Source organism: Ammospiza nelsoni, chromosome 3 (genome assembly GCF_027579445.1).
Source record: "Ammospiza nelsoni isolate bAmmNel1 chromosome 3, bAmmNel1.pri, whole genome shotgun sequence".
Lineage (NCBI taxonomy): Eukaryota > Metazoa > Chordata > Aves > Passeriformes > Passerellidae > Ammospiza > Ammospiza nelsoni.
The window spans coordinates 88,309,891-88,328,301 of NC_080635.1; the positions used below are offsets into that span (position 1 = coordinate 88,309,891).

The window sequence follows — 18,411 nt, forward strand, 5'->3', positions numbered from 1 at the left end:
CCTTGTCTGTCCTCGCAGGAGGCAAGTTGAGACGAGTGGAGCCCCACCAGGAAAAAAATCCTAGGGTGCACCTTGGAGGTCCGTCAATTCCCCCTGCCCCTGCGGGGATAGAGAACTTCTGCCTGGCTCGCCATAATGTTTTGCAGAGAAAAGAAGAAAACCCCACAAATTGTGGAAGTTGTACAGCTGGTATGTTTTATTGCAGCGCTGGACGCATGCAGAGATTGCTCTCCTTAAAAAGGCATGCGTACCTCTGAGAACTTCAGGTCTCTTTTTATCTCCCTCTCAAATACATATGCATACAGTTTTACAGTAGGTCCATGCATATTAATTTTTATGAATTTCGCATGACATTTGCCGCTATTTCTTTTTTATCAGAAAGAATTCTTAGGTCAGGTTGACCTGCTCCCATAACAGTTTCTGTCTCTCTTTATCATCTTCTGTCTCCCCCCCTTATCTCTGTCCTTCACTGAAGTAACTTCACTGAGCTTAGGCCTTGCAGTCAGGCTAAATAACTACGGTTTCTAACCACAGACTCAACTCAAAAATGTACATTTCACCTAAATCAAAATGGATTTCTATTCTGGAAAATTTCCACTTTGCCTCAGTAAAGCTTGATCTAAGTGATTAAAATGAACAACTTGACTACAATTAGTATAAAATCTGATTTAATATAAAGTGATGTAACTCAACATGAAATCCTACATTCCAGGGTCTCACTAAGACCTGACACCATCCTGAATCCTCCTTTCTCAGTAAGTTTTAAACTGGTGACCAGCATTTGTTTCTCAGAGTCTGCAAAGGGCTTTTAGCTGCTGCAATAGATCTCCTGATAAAGGAAATATGGGTGAAGCTGTATTACATGACTTCAAGCGTCTAGTGCCAAAGCAGAGGCACACTAGGAGCTCTGGTCCCAGGATATTCCAAGATAAGCTCAGAGGAAAGAAGAATCCAAACTTTCAGCCTCAGCTAACCAGAATCTGCAGGCTTTTCCTGGCATTTCCCAGAAAAAAATACAGGACCTCTTACAATATGGGTGCTTAGTTGGAGGCAGACACACAACAGGGACTCACCGAGCATTCCTCAACAAGCCGCGTGTTTTATTGTTCAGAGTTTCTTCTATAGGCAGCTCTAAACTACTGGAACTCAGCTGCTGCTTGGTGTGGGTCTTAACAGAGCCCAGCACTCTGACTAGTAATATCTCTGCATTTATGGTTGAGAGGGATTAGTTGGGGTGCTCTGTTTGAGTTCAAATCTATCCTATCACTCTTCAACTAGGGCGTTATTTATCAAACCAGAAGAGCCAAATTAGGTTTCATATTCTAGCCAGACTTATTTGTCCAGCTACAGACTAGCTGTATTGCAAAAAAGATCTACTCTTTGGGATAATCACTCCTAATTTTCCAACAATTCTTGGGAATGACATAAAAACAGAACCAGACAGATCTTAGGCGTAGAAGTAGCAGCAAGAAATCAATGAAGAGCCAGGTTTTGAGTATCAATAGTAAGAATTTATTTCAGGTATTGTCTTTACTCATTTAAGGCACCCAGTGTTGTCCAATATATCCCATATTTAGCAAACTGTTTCCTTGGCTGGTACACTGATGTAGCTTTACATTGAAGTGTCTGCAGTAGGCTGAAATCAGTCTGTAGCTAAGGAAAGAGAGATTAAACTTCTTTTTTTTTTTTCATTAATTCCATTAATTTCATTTTGCCAGTATCAGCGAATACAATGAAATACCCATACAGCTTGTATAGGTTCAGACAGCTGCTCAAGAGCGGAATATTTTCATTGCTCTGGCGACATCTTCCTCTGTTGTTCGTGGTTTCCTCTGGCTGCCAGGCTGCAGGAATTTCTTTATTGTGGGGATATTGCTTATTCTTGCTTTGAAACTCTACAAAGCAAAATTAAAACAGCACCATGCTTAGGAATCATTGAAACTGTCAGACATTTCAATGTTATCCATGCTCTGAAAGTCACATCACAAATTGATGCTGCAGAAGAAATTATGTGCTTCCCCTCTTATGCTTTTGGGGTTGTAGTGACAAAACGTGGCAATAATATTGAGTAGGTGAGACCAGCTAAATTGCTAGAGTATTTGATTATAATATAATAATTCTAGTATTATATAATTGTTAGGGTATTGATTATTTTGCATGTCACTTCTGACCATCTCACTCCCACATATTTTTCAGCCACGTTAAATCAGTGCTCTTTAAAATTCATTGTACATTAAAATTGCCCATTCATTTACCTGCAAGAGAGGAAATTTGGCAAGTATATCAGGTTTGTACTCCTCTGCCATCAAAATGACTTCAAGCAATTGAACATCTGCCCTGCTCAGCTGGTTGCCAACCAGAAAGTCTTTTCCATGGTCTTTCAAAACTAAAAACAGAGAACAGAAGCAGATGATGTCTTCTCTCTCTCTTTTATCAGTTCTTTTCTCATAAATAATGTGATATCTTCAAAGCAGGGTCACATATTGCACAGAGTTGTCAGTGAAAGAAGGAAATGCAGTTCAAACACTTGAAGTACAAACAATGATCTGAAGGCACTGCCACCCTAGGCATCATCTATCAGGTCTTTCACTTCTACATTCCTGTCTGGCAGCTCAGTTGGGCTCATCTTGCCTTGCCTGCTGTAGCTGCACTGAAGGCTCAGCTGTATGAGATACAGGAGGAACTGCAATGCTTTTACACAGCATGTATGGTACAGGGCCATCTACATTTTAGTAGGAACCTTGATGTCAAAGCTGGTGCTGTAGAGTCTTTTGTGTGAAACAACACACACACTGAAACATGGACATTTGGGGAGCTCTGTGTGTGCTGGGTTTTTGCAGCTGTACATCTCTCCCAGATTTGAAGTGCCTTCTGTCCCCTCTGTAGTATCCTGTCTCCACCTTAATCCCAGCACCACTGAAACCAGAGCGTTGGTTTTCCAGGGGTAGCTTCTCTTCTGTTTTCCTCCATTAAACCAGTGTGCTTCCAGGATGGAGCTTCAAGGTAACAGCATCAATTGAGCTACAAGCTCTTTGCCACATACCTTCTCAAAGACTGGGAAGTATCTGTTTTCAGTCTTGTCCATCATATTTGCAAAATATTCCTGCTTTTTGTCTGCTGGTTGGATAACATACATGATGAGTAACTCATTTAGATCGAACATTCCTTCCACGTACATATCGATTCTGAAAGGAAGAGATACACTTGGTCAGGTCACACAGTAGGTCTGAACAGCACAATAACTCCTGGCACAACCTCACTGAGATGCTGGGAAATCCCTGCCTCTTCTGTCCCACACACACACATATACCCTGGCAAAGTTCCCCATGGAATGCAGTTGCACTGGGGCCAGGCAGGGAGGGAGCTTGGGCCAAAGGCAAATGCAAAATTCCTAGGGAAACCTAAAGACTGTAGGACTCCCACTTGTTGCTGGGACTGATTATTGTCTGGAATATGGGTTTGTGAACCTGACTACAGAATTCTCATGTGTGCCATCCAGACTCGTGTTAAAAATCCAGTAAGACAGCCTAAGTTTAACAGCAGCTCCATACCATTTCTAGCAAATATCGTGACGCATGTGTTTACCAGGACTTATTATACTGAAGCATTCAGAAATACCTCAGGTGAAAACATGAGCCCCAGGAGTCCTCTCCTTTAATAAACTGTTATGAAATCTGCACAAATTCCTGGTAATTAGAGAGAGAAGGGTTTTTCTTCCCTTAAAAGACATTGCCCTGAATGTGAGGAGGGTAAAATGATGCTGCTGACAACTGCAGGAGAAAAGGAAATGCAGCATCAGTGGGACAGTCTGCCCCCCTGACTGCTTTCTTCTGGTAAGTGCATTGACCTCTGACTGATGATTCCTGGGCTCGCTTGCCCTATGGAATCCAGCTGTCTCTCTCTGCTGCAGACATCAGCTGCAGTCACAGTGATCTCGTGCACTGCTGCCCTCTCCCACTGAATCGAGCTGGGAGCTGGATACCCTTGTGTTTCCCTGAGCTACTGGGTGAGCTGGGGTCTAACAAGCAAAGTGGTACTGTTACAGTACAGGGCTCTCTCCTTCACGTCCTTCCCGTAGAGGTTGTACTTGGTTGATATGTAGTTGGCAATGGCTCTGGTCTGCACCAGCTTCATCCCGTCCATCTCCACCATTGGCACTTGCTGAAAGAGCAGGGATCCATCTAGGCCAAGGGGAAGAACACAAGGAGAAGTTCAGTCCCTCAGTGAGAACCACCCACATGTGTTAGGCAAAGTGACCACACGTATTCCTTTTTATTTAGAATCTGAATCAATCTGGCTGGATAAAATATCCCAAGATCATCAAATCCAATTGTAAAACCAGCAATGCCTAATTCCACCACTAAACCCTCTCCCCAAGTGCACGTCTGTCTACACACAGTGACTCAACCACCTCCTTGGGCAGCCTGTTCCAATGCTTGACAACCCTTTTGGTAGCAACCTTCCTCATTCTTACAGGAAGGTGTGGAAAATGCTCACCATGCAGCAGTGACACGTTAATAACTTAATAATATAGAAATGAAGTTGTGGGAATTTGAGATTGAGGAATCAGCCAAAGGCAGAACTGGCAGCTGTCACACATTGAAAATACATGCACTGCATGGCTCTAACACAGGTGATTTTCATGGAGGTTCACAGAGATGAGAAGGACTGAAAGATCTGGTCCAGCCAGTTTCTGTCATGTTCTGCTAAATACATCTGCACTTTCTAAGCACTGGCCAACATATAATGTGAATACTAATGAATATATAAATAATAGTGAATTGAAAAGCAAAAAAGATCTTTGTGACAACTTTATTGTCTTTATAAATGGCAGTTCATCTGTCTAGGCATGAAGTGGGAACAATGAGAGACCTCCATGAGATTCCTGCAAGACCCAAATATCACTTGGAGTGAGGCTGGAGACATGCAACGCTTTTGCTAGCACAGAGAAATCTTATCTTAGCCTGAATGACATAAAAATTGTTCTCCAGAAAGAGAGGTATCAGATCAGAGAGTCTGCAAGAGTTTTTGCTTGATGGAATCATATTTCTTGACTCAGATGATTGATCATATATGTCTTTCTTTGTAAGGGTGCATTTAGCATTCTGCTTATGTCACAAAACACTTTCTGAAAGGCAGCCTGTTACATAGGGTCCAAGTCATTATTCCTACAGGACAGCAGGACTGCAAATGCTAACCCAAGCTCAGGTTGCTTTTCACAGGCCAGGTGAAGAGCACAGACATGCAGTTGGTTTGGAAGAGACATGATAATCATGTCCAGGAAGACAGAAGCTGAAGCCAGCATGGTGGGTTGTTGCCTTGGGAGGCAGGAATGCAGCAGAGGAACAGGTAAACTCGGAAATCTGGAACTCTGTTTTCAAAGGGATTATAAAACCACAACTTTGAAGGCAACCTAAGATGCTAATGACTTTCAAGATGATCTGAAGACAAAGGCCTCTATGGCCATAGGATGGAAAGCAGTGGTCACAAAGTGAAGCAAAGGAGTGAGACCTCGTGGGAGACGACCCCTGGGTGCCAACTGTAGGGGCTGATCTCTGGGGCCGTTCGGTGCCATCCAGCTGCTCTGGACCCCCACCCATCCCAGCCTTTACAAGGACAAAAGGAAAAGACTCAAGGCTCTCTTCTCCTCAGGACCAGAGCCCTACTTTATTCCTTGAGACGTGTCACCTGGAAATCCAGGCAACATCCCTAGGGGAAAAGAGGAGGAATGCTTGATGGTGGGAGATTTTAAACCGGGGAATGGAGGGTGGAGGTAAAGAACCACAGGCAGTGGGATACAAGTGGGGAGGGAGAGAGGAGAGGAGGAGACCAGGGAGAAACCACTGCTACTGGGGCTTAGGGGGCAAAGGGGAGAAGGAGACAGACCATGTGATCAGTGCAATTTACCAGACACCCAGTGCAAAACAACAACTAAATGAACTATTTAGTGCAATACAACAAAGGAGAGTCACCCATCTGAACTTCAAGAAAGGCTCTTGGACTGTGTGGGTTGTCCAGAGAAGCTGTACATTCTCCATCCTTGGAGATACTCAAAACCCAGCTGGGCATGGTCCTGGGTAAGTGGCTGGAGGGGGCCTTGCTTGAAGTGGGGAGGCGGAGTAGATAATCTTGAGAGGTCCCTTCTGACCTCAGCCCTTCTGGCATTCAGTGGAGGTTGAAGCACCTGGGTGGATGATATCACCTAACACTGCAGTGTGCAACTCTGAGAGCTCATGTACAATCCAGTCTAAGCCATTTTCTTTTAAGGCACTAAGACTTCAGAATTCTTAGGAGATCTCAGACAAGCAATTCTAATTTCTATTCTGATTATTTTTATTATTATTATTATTGCTGCTTGTATTATCTAAGAGTGAAGGAAACTTACCCTTCTGTAACTTTGTCAGATCCTCCTTTTTTTCCAGGTAAGATTCTTCAAACTGCAGGAAGGAGAAAAGCTCTATTGTCATTCCATGATTTAGCCTCTCCTCCTTTAGGTAAAAAAGCCCTAAAGTGATATGTTTTGGGCAATTTTATATTTCTAAAACATAAATCATATTTGAAATCTTTCAGGCACATTGGCCATAACTGTGACAGAAGCCCTTGTATCTTGAAACACACAGATTCGCATACACCATCTCAGGTTTAGTATCAGAATCTGTCAGAGGAAAAAAAAAAAAACAAAACCCGTAGTTTTGGACATTGGAATTTAACTGAAGGTACTCAGAATTGCAGGTGCTTGACCTCTGTGATTAATCAGAAGATTAAGAAGCCAGGTTCTGCTGCTGGGGTTCTAAATTTCTTCTCTCTCTAGCTACAGGGGAGGAGCATTTCTGGTGCTACCTGCAGGCTTTGCACACGATGCATGCAAGTCAGACAGGAACTCGCCCCCTGCTTAGGGCAAGCTCATGGTCCCTGTTGGCCTCTCAGCAATGCACTGAAGGCAGAGCTTGAAACTGCTGCTCAATCACACTTTTCAGAAGGAGCAGTAGAAGCACATATTTGTCACAGGATTGCAGTACAAAAGACCAGAAGCAAACCTCAACCCCAGCTGCTGCCAGGAGCCACCGAATTGGTTCCATGCGGCCACGCCCATTGAAGTAGTGCAGCTTGGGTTTTCCAGACATGTTTCCACCTCCTGATTCCCTGGTATCTGCAATGAAGAAAGCAGGGTTGAGCAATTAACATTCACAATCCTGGATTCAACTCTCTAATTTGCTTTCAAAGTTGTCTTTTTTGAAACCAATGATTTATCGTCCAAGACTTGAATTAATCAACAGTGGAGGTAAAAGTTAGAATATATTGACAGACTGTCGCGTATCATTCTGCCTTCAAATATTACTCACACATGCAGAATGTTTAAGCAGAACTCTGTACTTACAGCAATTGGCCCAGAGAGAAAACCAGTCAACCAAAACAGTTTTCATTCAAAGTGTTCTGTTCTGACCAGAACACTGAATGTGCTCATTGTGTATTTTTGCATTATCTCAGAACACAGTTACTGTTTAATCAGATACATGCTATAAACTCAGCAACTGCTCTGCTTTCTCCAGCAGCCATTTATGCTCCATTATAACCAGCCAGGAAGGAATCCTTTCCATCAGTAAATCCCTTTTACAACACTCCATGCTTCTGAAATGTCTTTAGACAAACCTCTAAAAAATGGAAATTAATTTTGCCTCTGGTAACATCAGATTTGCCTTTACCACAGGCACAGCCTCAGGGCAATGCTTGCTTGGTCCAGTTCCAACTCTGCTGGAATTTCGAGGAACAACAGTTTCTAGTTAGACACTTAAAGCAACAACAGTTTCTAGGCAGAGTGTCACCCACCCCACTCAGAACCATGTGTGCACATCAGCCACAAACACACCCAAACAGTGCCCAGCCTGTACCAGCCTCACAGCTACTGACACCCTGTCAGCAACAAAGTTGAAGCCTTAACAGCAGCAAAAGGAAAATGGCCAAACCACCACCATATTCCCCTTGTAAATAAAATGTCAGCTTCTCGACAGTAGGAAGGAGGAGGTGAGAGAAAACACTCCCCACTTGTTGTATCTGCACTTCTTTTTCTAATTCTCTGCACCTCAGAAGCAGCTGATTAAGAATTAACATTTGGTGCACATAACCATGTTACTAAAGATAGTACATACACACATTCAATCTATAAAACCCATTCAATGACTGAGTTTCACATACAACAACTCCCTGCATGTCCAAACTAAAAGAACCCACTTACCTTGTGCACAGTGGAACTCACTCTAAGCTCTCAGCTGTTCTGTCTTCAGATCATATATCTCTATAGCCCCTCCCACACCAAGTATTGCCAACAATTCTCTGCAAATGGGAAATCTCTTTCTCTTAAGCAAACAAAATCAATTACCTCTATTAAGTTACATCTCACCTACAGAAAATAAAATCCTGACTAATGCTGACAATGTCAATATGTAAGGTAGATGAGAGGTCATGGTCATTGGAAATATCTGTCCTAGCACACATGGTTATGTGCCTCCTCTTGCTAGTTTAAAAAAATTGCAATGGCTGAAAAACTCAGTTGAAAAGAATGCTGCAATGCCAATCACACTTTTATTCTAATGGCTTTTAGTTTTTTACTTTTTATACATTGCCACTTTACATAAATCACATCAACTAATTCAGCTCAAATCTGTCACAAGCTTTTATGCCTTGCTAAGTGTATATTCCTTCAGGACACTTCTGCTCAATTTCATCTCTGGGCAGCAGGGTTGGTTTTGAATTTTTTTCTGTAAAAAATGTTACCCTCACTTTGACTCAGTAGAAATATACACCAACACCAAAGAGAACTGTGTGAGACAGTGAATGAAGTGTGGTATCAGATGGCAAACTGCTCTCTGCACTCCTGAGTACTTACATTATAGAATTGTATTGATCTGAGACAGTTAGTACAGAATAATCTTCCTTGCTCCATCCTGCCGATCTAATCTACGTGGTTAATATTGATGTCGGCAGTACCTGCAGTCAAAGTCCAAAAATACATGAGAATTTGGCTGAATTACCCTAAAGATAGCAGTGAGCAGGAATATTCACTTATGTAACACAGGGAGGTTGTATAAATTGCAGTGTGTCACACAAAACAATTGGTTTGTTACAGTAGGAGGGGTTGTGTCCCTCAGATCCTTACTGGACACTAGCTGCAAGTGTTGCCTAAATGCTCCAGTGAAGCAGGAGAGAAACAGCTCCAGCAACAACTCTCTGCATCTTTTAGCATGCTTTTCTGCTGATGAAAAACATGGGTTTATTTTCTTTTTAAATGAAAAAACTGGTTCCAGCAGCATGACATTTCTCATGAAGAAACTGTTGGCTTTAGCAAGAGCTACAGAGCCCTGAGTTTGCCCAGCTGAAAACTGACAGTGCTCTAGTTGTAGCTGGATTTAGGGCACTGACTCTTTCATTTACAAACTTGGTTTATTTGATGTTTAATTAGTATCACAGAACCATAGAATGGTTTGGGGTAGAAGGGACCTTAAAGATCATCTAGTTCCAACCCTCCTGCCATGGACAGGAACACATTTCACTACATAAATGCACATATTTATCAAAATTCAACAGTCTTGATAACCTCATTAGTGGAGCTGGATTTAAGTGATTAAAATGAACAACTCCAGTACAACTTGCATTAAACTTGGTTTAATATACAGTGATATAAGTCAATATTGATTCCTGCATTCCAGGGTCTCATTAAGACCTGACACCATCCTGAATCCTTCCTTAACAAGTTTTAAGCTGCTGACCAGCATTTGTTTCTCAGAGTCTGCAAAGGGCTTTTAGCTGCTGCAATAGATCTCCTGATAAAGGAAACATTGCTGAAGCTGCATTACACGACTTCAAGTGTCTAGTGGCAAAGCAGAGGCACACTAGGAGCTCTGGTCCCAGGATATTCCAAGTTAAGCTCAGAGGAAAGCTGAATCCAAACATTCTACCTCATCTAGCCAGAACATGCAGGCTTTTCTATGAATTTCCTAGGGAAAAAAAAAAAAAAAAAAAAAACATGGCCTACTATTTGGGATAATCTCTCCTAATTTTGCAACAATTGTTGGGAATGGCAGAAAAACAAAACCAGACAGATCTTAGGCCTAGAAGTTGCAGCAAGAAATCAATGAACAGCTGGGTTTTGAGTATCAATAGTAAGAATTTATTTCAGGTAGCTTTTTAGTTATCTAAGACATTTTGTGTTGTCCCATATACACCCTATTTAGTGAACTGTTTCCTTTTCTGGTACACTCATGTAGTTTAACACTGAAGTGTCTGCAGTAGGCTAAAACCAGCCCTGTTGGTAAGGAAAGAACAAAAACATTTTTTCACTCTTTCCATTAATTTGACATTTCCATTCTTTTCATTAATTTCACCTTCCTACTATCTGCAAATACAATGAAACAGAGTTTCTGTGGCTTTAGGGTGTGGCTCAGGAGTAGAAAATTTTCATCACTTTGTCTACAACATCGTCATCTGATGGCAGTTTCCTCTGGCTGCCAGGCTGCAGGAATTTCTTTATTGTGGGGATGTTGCTTAGTCTTGCTTTGAAACTCTACAAAACAAAACCAAAACAGCACAGTGCTTAAGAATCATTGCAACTGTCAGCCATTTCAACGTTATCCATGTTCTGGAAGTCACATCACAGCTTGATGCTGCAGAAAAAACTATACACTTCCCCTCTTATGCTTTTGCAGTTGTAGTGACAGAATGTGGCAACAACAATGAGGATGTGGGGCCAGCTAAAAGTTTTTAGGATATTTTATTATTTTGCATGTCACTTCTGACCATCTCACTCCCACAAATATCCCAGCCACTTTAAATCAGTGCTCTTTAAAATTCATTCTCCATTCAAATTGCCCATTCATTTACCTGCAAGAGAGGAAATTTGGCAAAGATATCAGGCTTCCACTCCTCTACCATCAAAATGATTTCAAGTAATTGAACATCTGCCCTGCTCAGCTGGTTGCCAACCAGAAAGTCTTTTCCATGGTCTTTCAAAACCTAAAAACAGAGAACCAGAAGCAGATGATGTCTTTTCTCTCTCTTTTATCAGTTCTTTTCTCATAAATAATGTGATATCTTCAAAGCAGGGTCACATATTGCACAGAGTTGTCAGTGAAAGAAGGAAATGCAGTTCAAACACTTGAAGTACAAACAATGATCTGAAGGCACTGCCACCCTAGGCATCATCTATCAGGTCGTTCACTTCTACATTCCTGTCTGGCAGCTCAGTTGGGCTCATCTTGCCTTGCCTGCTGTAGCTGCACTGAAGGCTCAGCTGTATGAGATACAGGAGGAACTGCAATGCTTTTACACAGCATGTATGGTACAGGGCCATCTACATTTTAGTAGGAACCTTGATGTCACAGTTGGTGCTGTAGAGTCTTTTGTCTGAACAACACACACACTGAAACATGGACATTTGGGGAGCTCTGTGTGTGCTGGGTTTTTGCAGCTGTACATCTCTCCCAGATTTGAAGTGCCTTCTGTCCCCTCTGTGGTATCCTGTCTCCACCTTAATCCCAGCACCACTGAAACCAGAGCGTTGGTTTTCCAGGGGTAGCTTCTCTTCTGTTTTCCTCCATTAAACCAGTGTGCTTCCAGGATGGAGCTTCAAGGTAACAGCATCAATTGAGCTACAAGCTCTTTGCCACATACCTTCTCAAAGGCTGGGAAGTATCTGTTTTCAGTCTTGTCCATCATATTTGCAAAATGCTGCTCCTTTTTGTCTGCTGGTTGGATTTCATATGTCATAAGTAACTCATTCAGATCAAACATTCCTTCCACGTACATATCAATTCTGAAAGGAAGAGATACACTTGGTCAGGTCACACACAGAGTAGTGACCTGACCAAGCGTAGAGCACAATAACTCCTGGCACAACCTCACTGAGATGCTGGGAAATCCCTGCCTCTTCTGTCTCCCACACACACACATATACCCTGGCAAAGTTCCCCCTGGAATGCAGTTGCACTGGGGCCAGGCAGGGGGGAGCTTGGGCCAAAGGCAAATGCAAAATTCCTAGGGAAACCTAAAGACTGTAGGACTCCCACTTGTTGCTGGGACTGATTATTGTCTGGAATATGGGTTTGTGAACCTGACTACAGAATTCTCATGTGTGCCATCCAGACTCGTGTTAAAAATCCAGTAAGACAGCCTAAGTTTAACAGCAGCTCCATACCATTTCTAGCAAATATCGTGACACATGTGTTTACCAGGACTTATTATACTGAAGCATTCAGAAATACCTCAGGTGAAAACATGAGCCCCAGGAGTCCTCTCCTTTAATAAACTGTTATGAAATCTGCACAAATTCCTGGTAATTAGAGAGAGAAGGGTTTTTCTTCCCTTAAAAGACATTGCCCTGAATGTGAGGAGGGTAAAATGATGCTGCTGACAACTGCAGGAGAAAATGAAATGCAGCATCAGTGGGACAGTCTGCCCCCCTGACTGCTTTCTTCTGATAAGTGCATTGACCTCTGACTGATGATTCCTGGGCTCGCTTGCCCTATGGAATCCAGCTGTCTCTCTCTGCTGCAGACATCAGCTGCAGTCACAGTGATCTCGTGCACTGCTGCCCTCTCCCACTGAATCGAGCTGGGAGCTGGATACCCTTGTGTTTCCCTGAGCTACTGGGTGAGCTGGGGTCTAACAAGCAAAGTGGTACTGTTACAGTACAGGGCTCTCTCCTTCACGTCCTTCCCGTAGAGGTTGTACTTGGTTGATATGTAGTTGGCAATGGCTCTGGTCTGCACCAGCTTCATCCTGTCCATCTCCACCTTTGGCACTTGCTGAAAGAGCAGGGATCCATCTAGGCCAAGGGGAAGAACACAAGGAGAAGTTCAGTCCCTCAGTGAGAACCACCCACATGTGTTAGGCAAAGAAACCAAACGTATTCATTTTTATTTAGAATCTGAATCAATCTGGCTGGATAAAATATCCCAAGATCATCAAATCCAATTGTAAAACCAGCAATGCCTAATTCCACCACTAAACCCTCTCCCCAAGTGCACGTCTGTCTACATGCAGTGACTCAACCACCTCCTTGGGCAGCCTGTTCCAATTCTTGACAACCCTTTTGGTAGCAACCTTCCTCATTCTTACAGGAAGGTGTGGAAAATGCTCACCATGCAGCAGTGACATGTTAATAACTTAATACTATAGCAATGAAGTTGTGGGAATTGCAGATTGAGACAACAGTCAAATGCAGATCTGACAGCTGTCACACATTGAAAAACACATGCACTGCATGGCTCTAACACAGGTGATTTTCATGGAGGTTCACAGAGATGAGAAGGACTGAAAAACCTTGTCCAGTCCGTTTCTGTCATCTTTTGCTAAATACATCTGGACTTTCTAATCACTGGCTGACTTAAAATGTGAATACCAATGAATATATAAATAATAGTGAATAGAAATGCATAGAATATCTTTGTGACAACTTTATTGACTTTATAAATGGCATCCAATCTATACAAGCATGAAGTGAGACCAACAAATGAGTTCCATGAGATTCCTGCAAGACCCAAATATCACTTGGAGTGAGGCTGGAGCCATGCAATTCTTCTGCTAGTATGCAGAAGCCTTGTCCTAGCAAGAAGAAATACCTCCAGAAAGAGAGGTATCAGATCAGAGAGTCAGCAAGAGTTTTTGCTTAGGGAATGATATGTCCCTTTTGTAAGTGTACATTTTTTTTAGCTTTATGCTTGTGTCCTAAAATACTTTTTGAAAGGCAGCCTGTTACATAGGGACCAAGTCATTATTCCTACAGGACAGCAGGACTGCAAATGCTAACCCAAGCTCAGGTTGCTTTTCACAGGCCAGGTGAAGAGCACAGACATGCAATTTGGTTGGGAAGAAACATGATTATCATGTTCAGAAAGACAGAAGCTGAAGCAGCACAGTGGGTTGTTGCCTTGGGAGGCAGGAATGCAGCAGAGGAACAGGTAAACTCGGAAATCTGGAACTCTGTTTTCAAAGGGATTATAAAGCAACAATTTGTAGGCAACCTAAGATGCTAATGACTTTCAAGATGATCTGAAGACAAAGGTCGCTATGGCCATAGGATGGAAGGCAATGGACACAAACTGAAGCACAGGAGAGTCAAATGTCTGAACTTCAAGAAAGGCTCTTTGACTGTGTGGGTTGTCCAGAGAAGCTGTACATTCTCCATCCTTGGAGATACGCAATACCCAGCTGGACATGGTCCTGGGTAAGTGGCTGGAGGGGGCCTTGCTTGAAGTGGGGGAGGTGGATTAGGCAATCTTGAGAGGTCTCTTCTGACCTCAGCCCTTCTGGCATTCAGTGAAGATTGAAGCAACTGGGTGGATGATATCAGCTATCAAACTGCAGGACCTCTCTCGGCACCCCTGAGAGCTCATGTACAAAATCCAGTTAAGAGACTTTCTTTTTAAGGCACTAAGATTTAACAATTCTTAAGTGTTCTCAGACAAGTAACTCTAATTCTAATTTCAATTCTGATTCTTCCTATTTTTCTATTGCTGCTGTTGTTATCTAAAAGTGAAGGAAACTTACCCTTCTGTAACTTTGTCAGATCCTCCTTTTTTTCCAGGTAAGATTCTTCAAACTGCAGGAAGGAGAAAAGTTCCTGCCATGATTTAGCCTCTCCGCCTTTAGGTAAAGAAGGCCTAAAGAGATGTCTTTTGGGCAATATTATATTTTTAAAACATAAATAATATTTGAAAGCTGTCAGGCACTTTGGCCATAACTGTGACAGAAACCCCTGGATCTTGAAACACACAGATTCCCATACACCATCTCAGGTTTACCATCAGAATCTGTCAGAGGTAATAAATTTACTTTGTGATTTACAATATCCAGTACGTTCAATGGCAAACTACATCGAGGCAGCAATAATAATCTCTTGCTGTTTTGGACATTGGAATTTAACTGAAGGCACTCAGAATTGCAGGTGCTTGACTTCTGTAATCAGAAGATTAAGAAGCCAGGTTCTGCTGCTGGGGTTCTAAATTTCTTCTCTCTCTAGCTACAGGGGAGGAGCACTTCTGGTGCTACCTGCAGGCTTTGCACATGATGCATGCAAGTCAGACAGGAACTTGCCCCCTACTTAGGGCAAGCTCATGGTCCCTGTTGGCCTGCTCAACAATGCATTGAAGGCAGAGCTTGAAACTGCTGCTCAGTCACACTTTTCAGAAGGAGCAGTAGAAGCACATATTTGTCACAGGATCTCAGAACAAAAGACCAGAAGCAAACCTCAACCCCAGCTGCTGCCAGGAGCCACCGAATTGGTTCCATGCGGCCACGTCCATTGAAGTAGTGCAGCTTGGGTTTTCCAGACATGTTTCCACCTCCTGATTCCCTGGTATCTGCAATGAAGAAAGCAGGGTTACAGTTTTGAATCTCTAACTGGCTCTCAAATTGTCTTGTTTGGAACCACTGATTTATGGTTCAAGACTTTAATTAATCAACAGCGGAGGTACAAGATTATATTGAGAGACTGCCATGTATCATTCTGCCTTCAAGTATTACTTTACATGCAGAATATTTAAGCACAATTCTGTACTTAGAATTGGCCCAGACAGAGGATTTTAAAGTATTTTAATCTTTGCGCACAATGTGTTTTGTTCTGACCAGAAAGCTGCATGTGCTATTTGTGTATTTTGGCATTATCTCAGAACACAGTTACTGTTTAATCAGATACATGCTATAAACTCAGCAATTACTCTGCTTTCTCCAGCAGCCATTTATGCTCCATTATAACCAGCCAGGAAGGAATCCTTTCCATCAGTCAATCCCTTTTACAACACTCCATGCTTCTGAAATGTCTTTAGACAAACCTCTAAAAAATGGAAATTAATTTTGCCTCTGGTAACATCAGATTTGCCTTTACCACAGGCACAGCCTCAGGGCAATGCTTGCTTGGTCCAGTTCCAACTCTGCTGGAATTTCGAGGAACAACAGTTTCTAGGCAGAGTGTCACCCACCCCACTCAGAACTGTGACACCCTGTCAGCAACAAAGCTGAAGCTTTAACAGCAGCAAAAGGAAAACGGCCAAATCACCACCATATTCCCCTTGTAAATAACATGTCAGCTTCTCTGGAGTAGGAAGGAGGCGGTGAAACACTCCCCACTTTTGTTATCTGTACTTCTTAATTCTCTACACCTTAAAAGCAGCTGATTGAGAATTAACATTTGGTGCACATAACCATGTTAGTACAGAAAATACATACACACATTTATTCTATAAAACCCATTTAATTACTGAGTTTCATGTGCAAGTCCCTGCATTTGAGGGAAAACTAAAGCAAAAAACTTCCTTACCTTTTGCACAGTGTGACCCACTCTAAACTTACAGCAGTTCTGCCTTAAGATTATATAACTCTGGAGCGCCTCCTACACTGAGCGTTCCAAACAGCTCTCTGCAAACAGGAAACTTCTGTCTCTTGAGCAAACAAAACTTATTATCTCTGTTTAGCTACTTCTGACCTACAGAAAATAAATTCCTGACTAATTCTGACTATGTAGAAATGTAAAATAAATCAGAGGTTATGATCTTTGGAAACGTATGCTAGCACAAAATGGTTATATGCCTCCTATTTATATTGCTTGTTACCATGCTGGCTAAAAATAATTATAACAGCTGAAAAGCTCACTCATATTAAAAGAATACTGCTATGGCAATCTCACTTTTATTCTAGGGTTTTTTTAATTTGTTTTGGTTTTTTTTTTTTACTTTTTACACATTGTCGTTTTACATAAATCACATCAACTAATTCAGCTCAAATCTTTCACAAGCTTCTATGCCTTGCTTAGTGCATATTCCTTCAGGTGACTTCTGTTGAATCCTCTCTGGACATCTGGGTTGGTTTGTTTTTTTTTATATTTCCTGAATTTGACTCAGTGAAAAAACACACCAAAGACAGCTGAAAGAGACAGTAAATGAAGTGTGGCAGCAGAAGGCAAACTGCACTCCGCAGTCCTGACTGCGTTCTTTGGACAACTCAATAGATTTCAAAAAGTCATACATTCAAATACAGCATACATTCCCATGTACCTTACCTACCTGGGTAATAGTGTTGTAGCCATCACCTGCAGTTACAGTACAGCAGGCTGTCACCTTCATGTCCTTCCTGTATGCATACTTGATTGCTTGGTAGCCGAAAATGATCCTCATCTTGTCAATCTTTACTGTTGGTACCTGTTACATCATTGTGTTCCATGCTTGACAATAAAATAAGCTTAATCATTTATTTAGAGGTAGAATCACAGAAGGACAAGGCATCAAAAAAAGTCACCACTGCAATGTATTGTCTTTTAGGAGGTGTCTAGTCCCCATGTGGAACACTCTCTATCCCATTTGGTACATAAGGAGAGCCAGGCCTCACAGAAGAAGACCCCTGACTGGCAGCACCTCTTGCAGCTCCCCATTCTGGTTAGGACTCTATGTCCCTCTGTCCCCTCCTTACATTTTGGGAAGGTCTTCCATCCAGCCTCTGACACTGCTGGAAACAGTGTTTCCCATATTTTTGGACACATATGACTTATGACACAGAATCTAGAATAATGTAGGAGATTGAAGTTCCCATGCAGTGACATGTGCACCAAGGTTCATCTGGCTGCTTCACAAACCCAAACCTCTCTTAGGAAACTTGTCTGGATTCACCATTTGTAGGCCTGCCCCTGATAAACTCTAGGAGACATCCCGAGTCTAGTGATCACCTGGTAGGGAAACATGAGTTCAAGCCTAAAAGTTAATGATAGTGTAGACAACTTAGGAAAACCCATCTCACCTAACTCTGTAGACATCTACATCTGGTTTAGCTGTCTAGTCTCTTTCCAATAGGTCCATACTCAGGAGGAATCCCTCAGCATGCTCTTCAGTTACAGCTGAACACTCAAAAATGATTGTGTCTCAACTGAGATAGTTAGAAGTTTTGATGAAGCCAGTCCCTTCAGCCTCCCCTTAGAGGCAGGGGAGAGGAGCACCCCCTTCAGAGGGTGATTTAATGCCAACATTGACATTTCTTGTTTGGTCACAAGTATCCATTGAGATTTCAGGCAACTAAGTTCAATATAGTCTGTCTCGTAACTTGACTTTCGGAAATGTCACTTCATTGAGGTATTTTGGGAAATATTATTCTTCTGTTTTCTCCCTCAGGTTCATTTTTCCATATTTTTTCTAATTTCTTTTTTTCTTCACTCATGTCATAGACTATTAAGCATCAGATCTGGTTACTGACAGTTGTTGGAACACAGTTTCCTTCTAAGCAGCAGCTTCTCTGTTGCATCAGGCCACTTCACAATGCTGTTTATTGTCTGCTGTAATATTTTTATTTGAAATTAAATGGACTGTGAGTATCTGTTGCTCTGTGTTCTGTCCCAAAGGTGTAGAAATAAACCCCCTCTGCCTTGCCACAGTCTGC

At 42.2% G+C, this 18,411-nt stretch overlaps 2 protein-coding genes across 2 annotated transcripts; both read right to left on the reverse strand.

Moving 5' to 3' along the window:
* Positions 1-1,489: 1,489 nt before the first annotated feature.
* On the reverse strand, positions 1,490-8,332 carry LOC132070512 (glutathione S-transferase-like). Its single transcript, XM_059467294.1, has 7 exons — positions 8,234-8,332; positions 7,038-7,150; positions 6,386-6,437; positions 4,049-4,181; positions 3,042-3,185; positions 2,256-2,385; positions 1,490-1,895 (listed from the first exon to the last, which is right to left on the reverse strand). The coding sequence occupies exons 2-7, from the start codon at positions 7,122-7,124 to the stop codon at positions 1,773-1,775; spliced, it is 669 nt and encodes a 222-aa protein (XP_059323277.1). The 5' UTR covers positions 7,125-7,150; positions 8,234-8,332; the 3' UTR covers positions 1,490-1,772.
* A 1,810-nt stretch (positions 8,333-10,142) lies between these two features.
* Positions 10,143-16,391, reverse strand: LOC132070513 (glutathione S-transferase-like). The gene is made up of 7 exons (XM_059467295.1): positions 16,310-16,391; positions 15,241-15,353; positions 14,542-14,593; positions 12,685-12,817; positions 11,665-11,806; positions 10,876-11,007; positions 10,143-10,558 (listed from the first exon to the last, which is right to left on the reverse strand). The coding sequence occupies exons 2-7, from the start codon at positions 15,325-15,327 to the stop codon at positions 10,436-10,438; spliced, it is 669 nt and encodes a 222-aa protein (XP_059323278.1). The 5' UTR covers positions 15,328-15,353; positions 16,310-16,391; the 3' UTR covers positions 10,143-10,435.
* Between the last annotated feature and the right edge of the window lie 2,020 nt (positions 16,392-18,411).

Bases quoted from the DNA above. Each gene is read 5' to 3' on its own strand.
- LOC132070513 (XM_059467295.1), bottom strand. From the start codon at position 15,327: ATGTCTGGAAAACCCAAGCTGCACTACTTCAATGGACGTGGCCGCATG. The intron at 14,594-15,240 runs GTTTGCTTCTGG...TCCTTCCTGCAG, and splicing joins TGGCAGCAGCTGGGGTTGAG to TTTGAAGAATCTTACCTGGA. The intron at 11,807-12,684 runs GTACTGTAACAG...TCTTCCTTTCAG, and splicing joins GACGTGAAGGAGAGAGCCCT to AATTGATATGTACGTGGAAG.
- LOC132070512 (XM_059467294.1), bottom strand. From the start codon at position 7,124: ATGTCTGGAAAACCCAAGCTGCACTACTTCAATGGGCGTGGCCGCATG. The intron at 6,438-7,037 runs GTTTGCTTCTGG...TCCTTCCTGCAG, and splicing joins TGGCAGCAGCTGGGGTTGAG to TTTGAAGAATCTTACCTGGA. The intron at 2,386-3,041 runs ATGTGGCAAAGA...TCTGTTTTTAGT, and splicing joins TTCCCAGTCTTTGAGAAGGT to TTTGAAAGACCATGGAAAAG.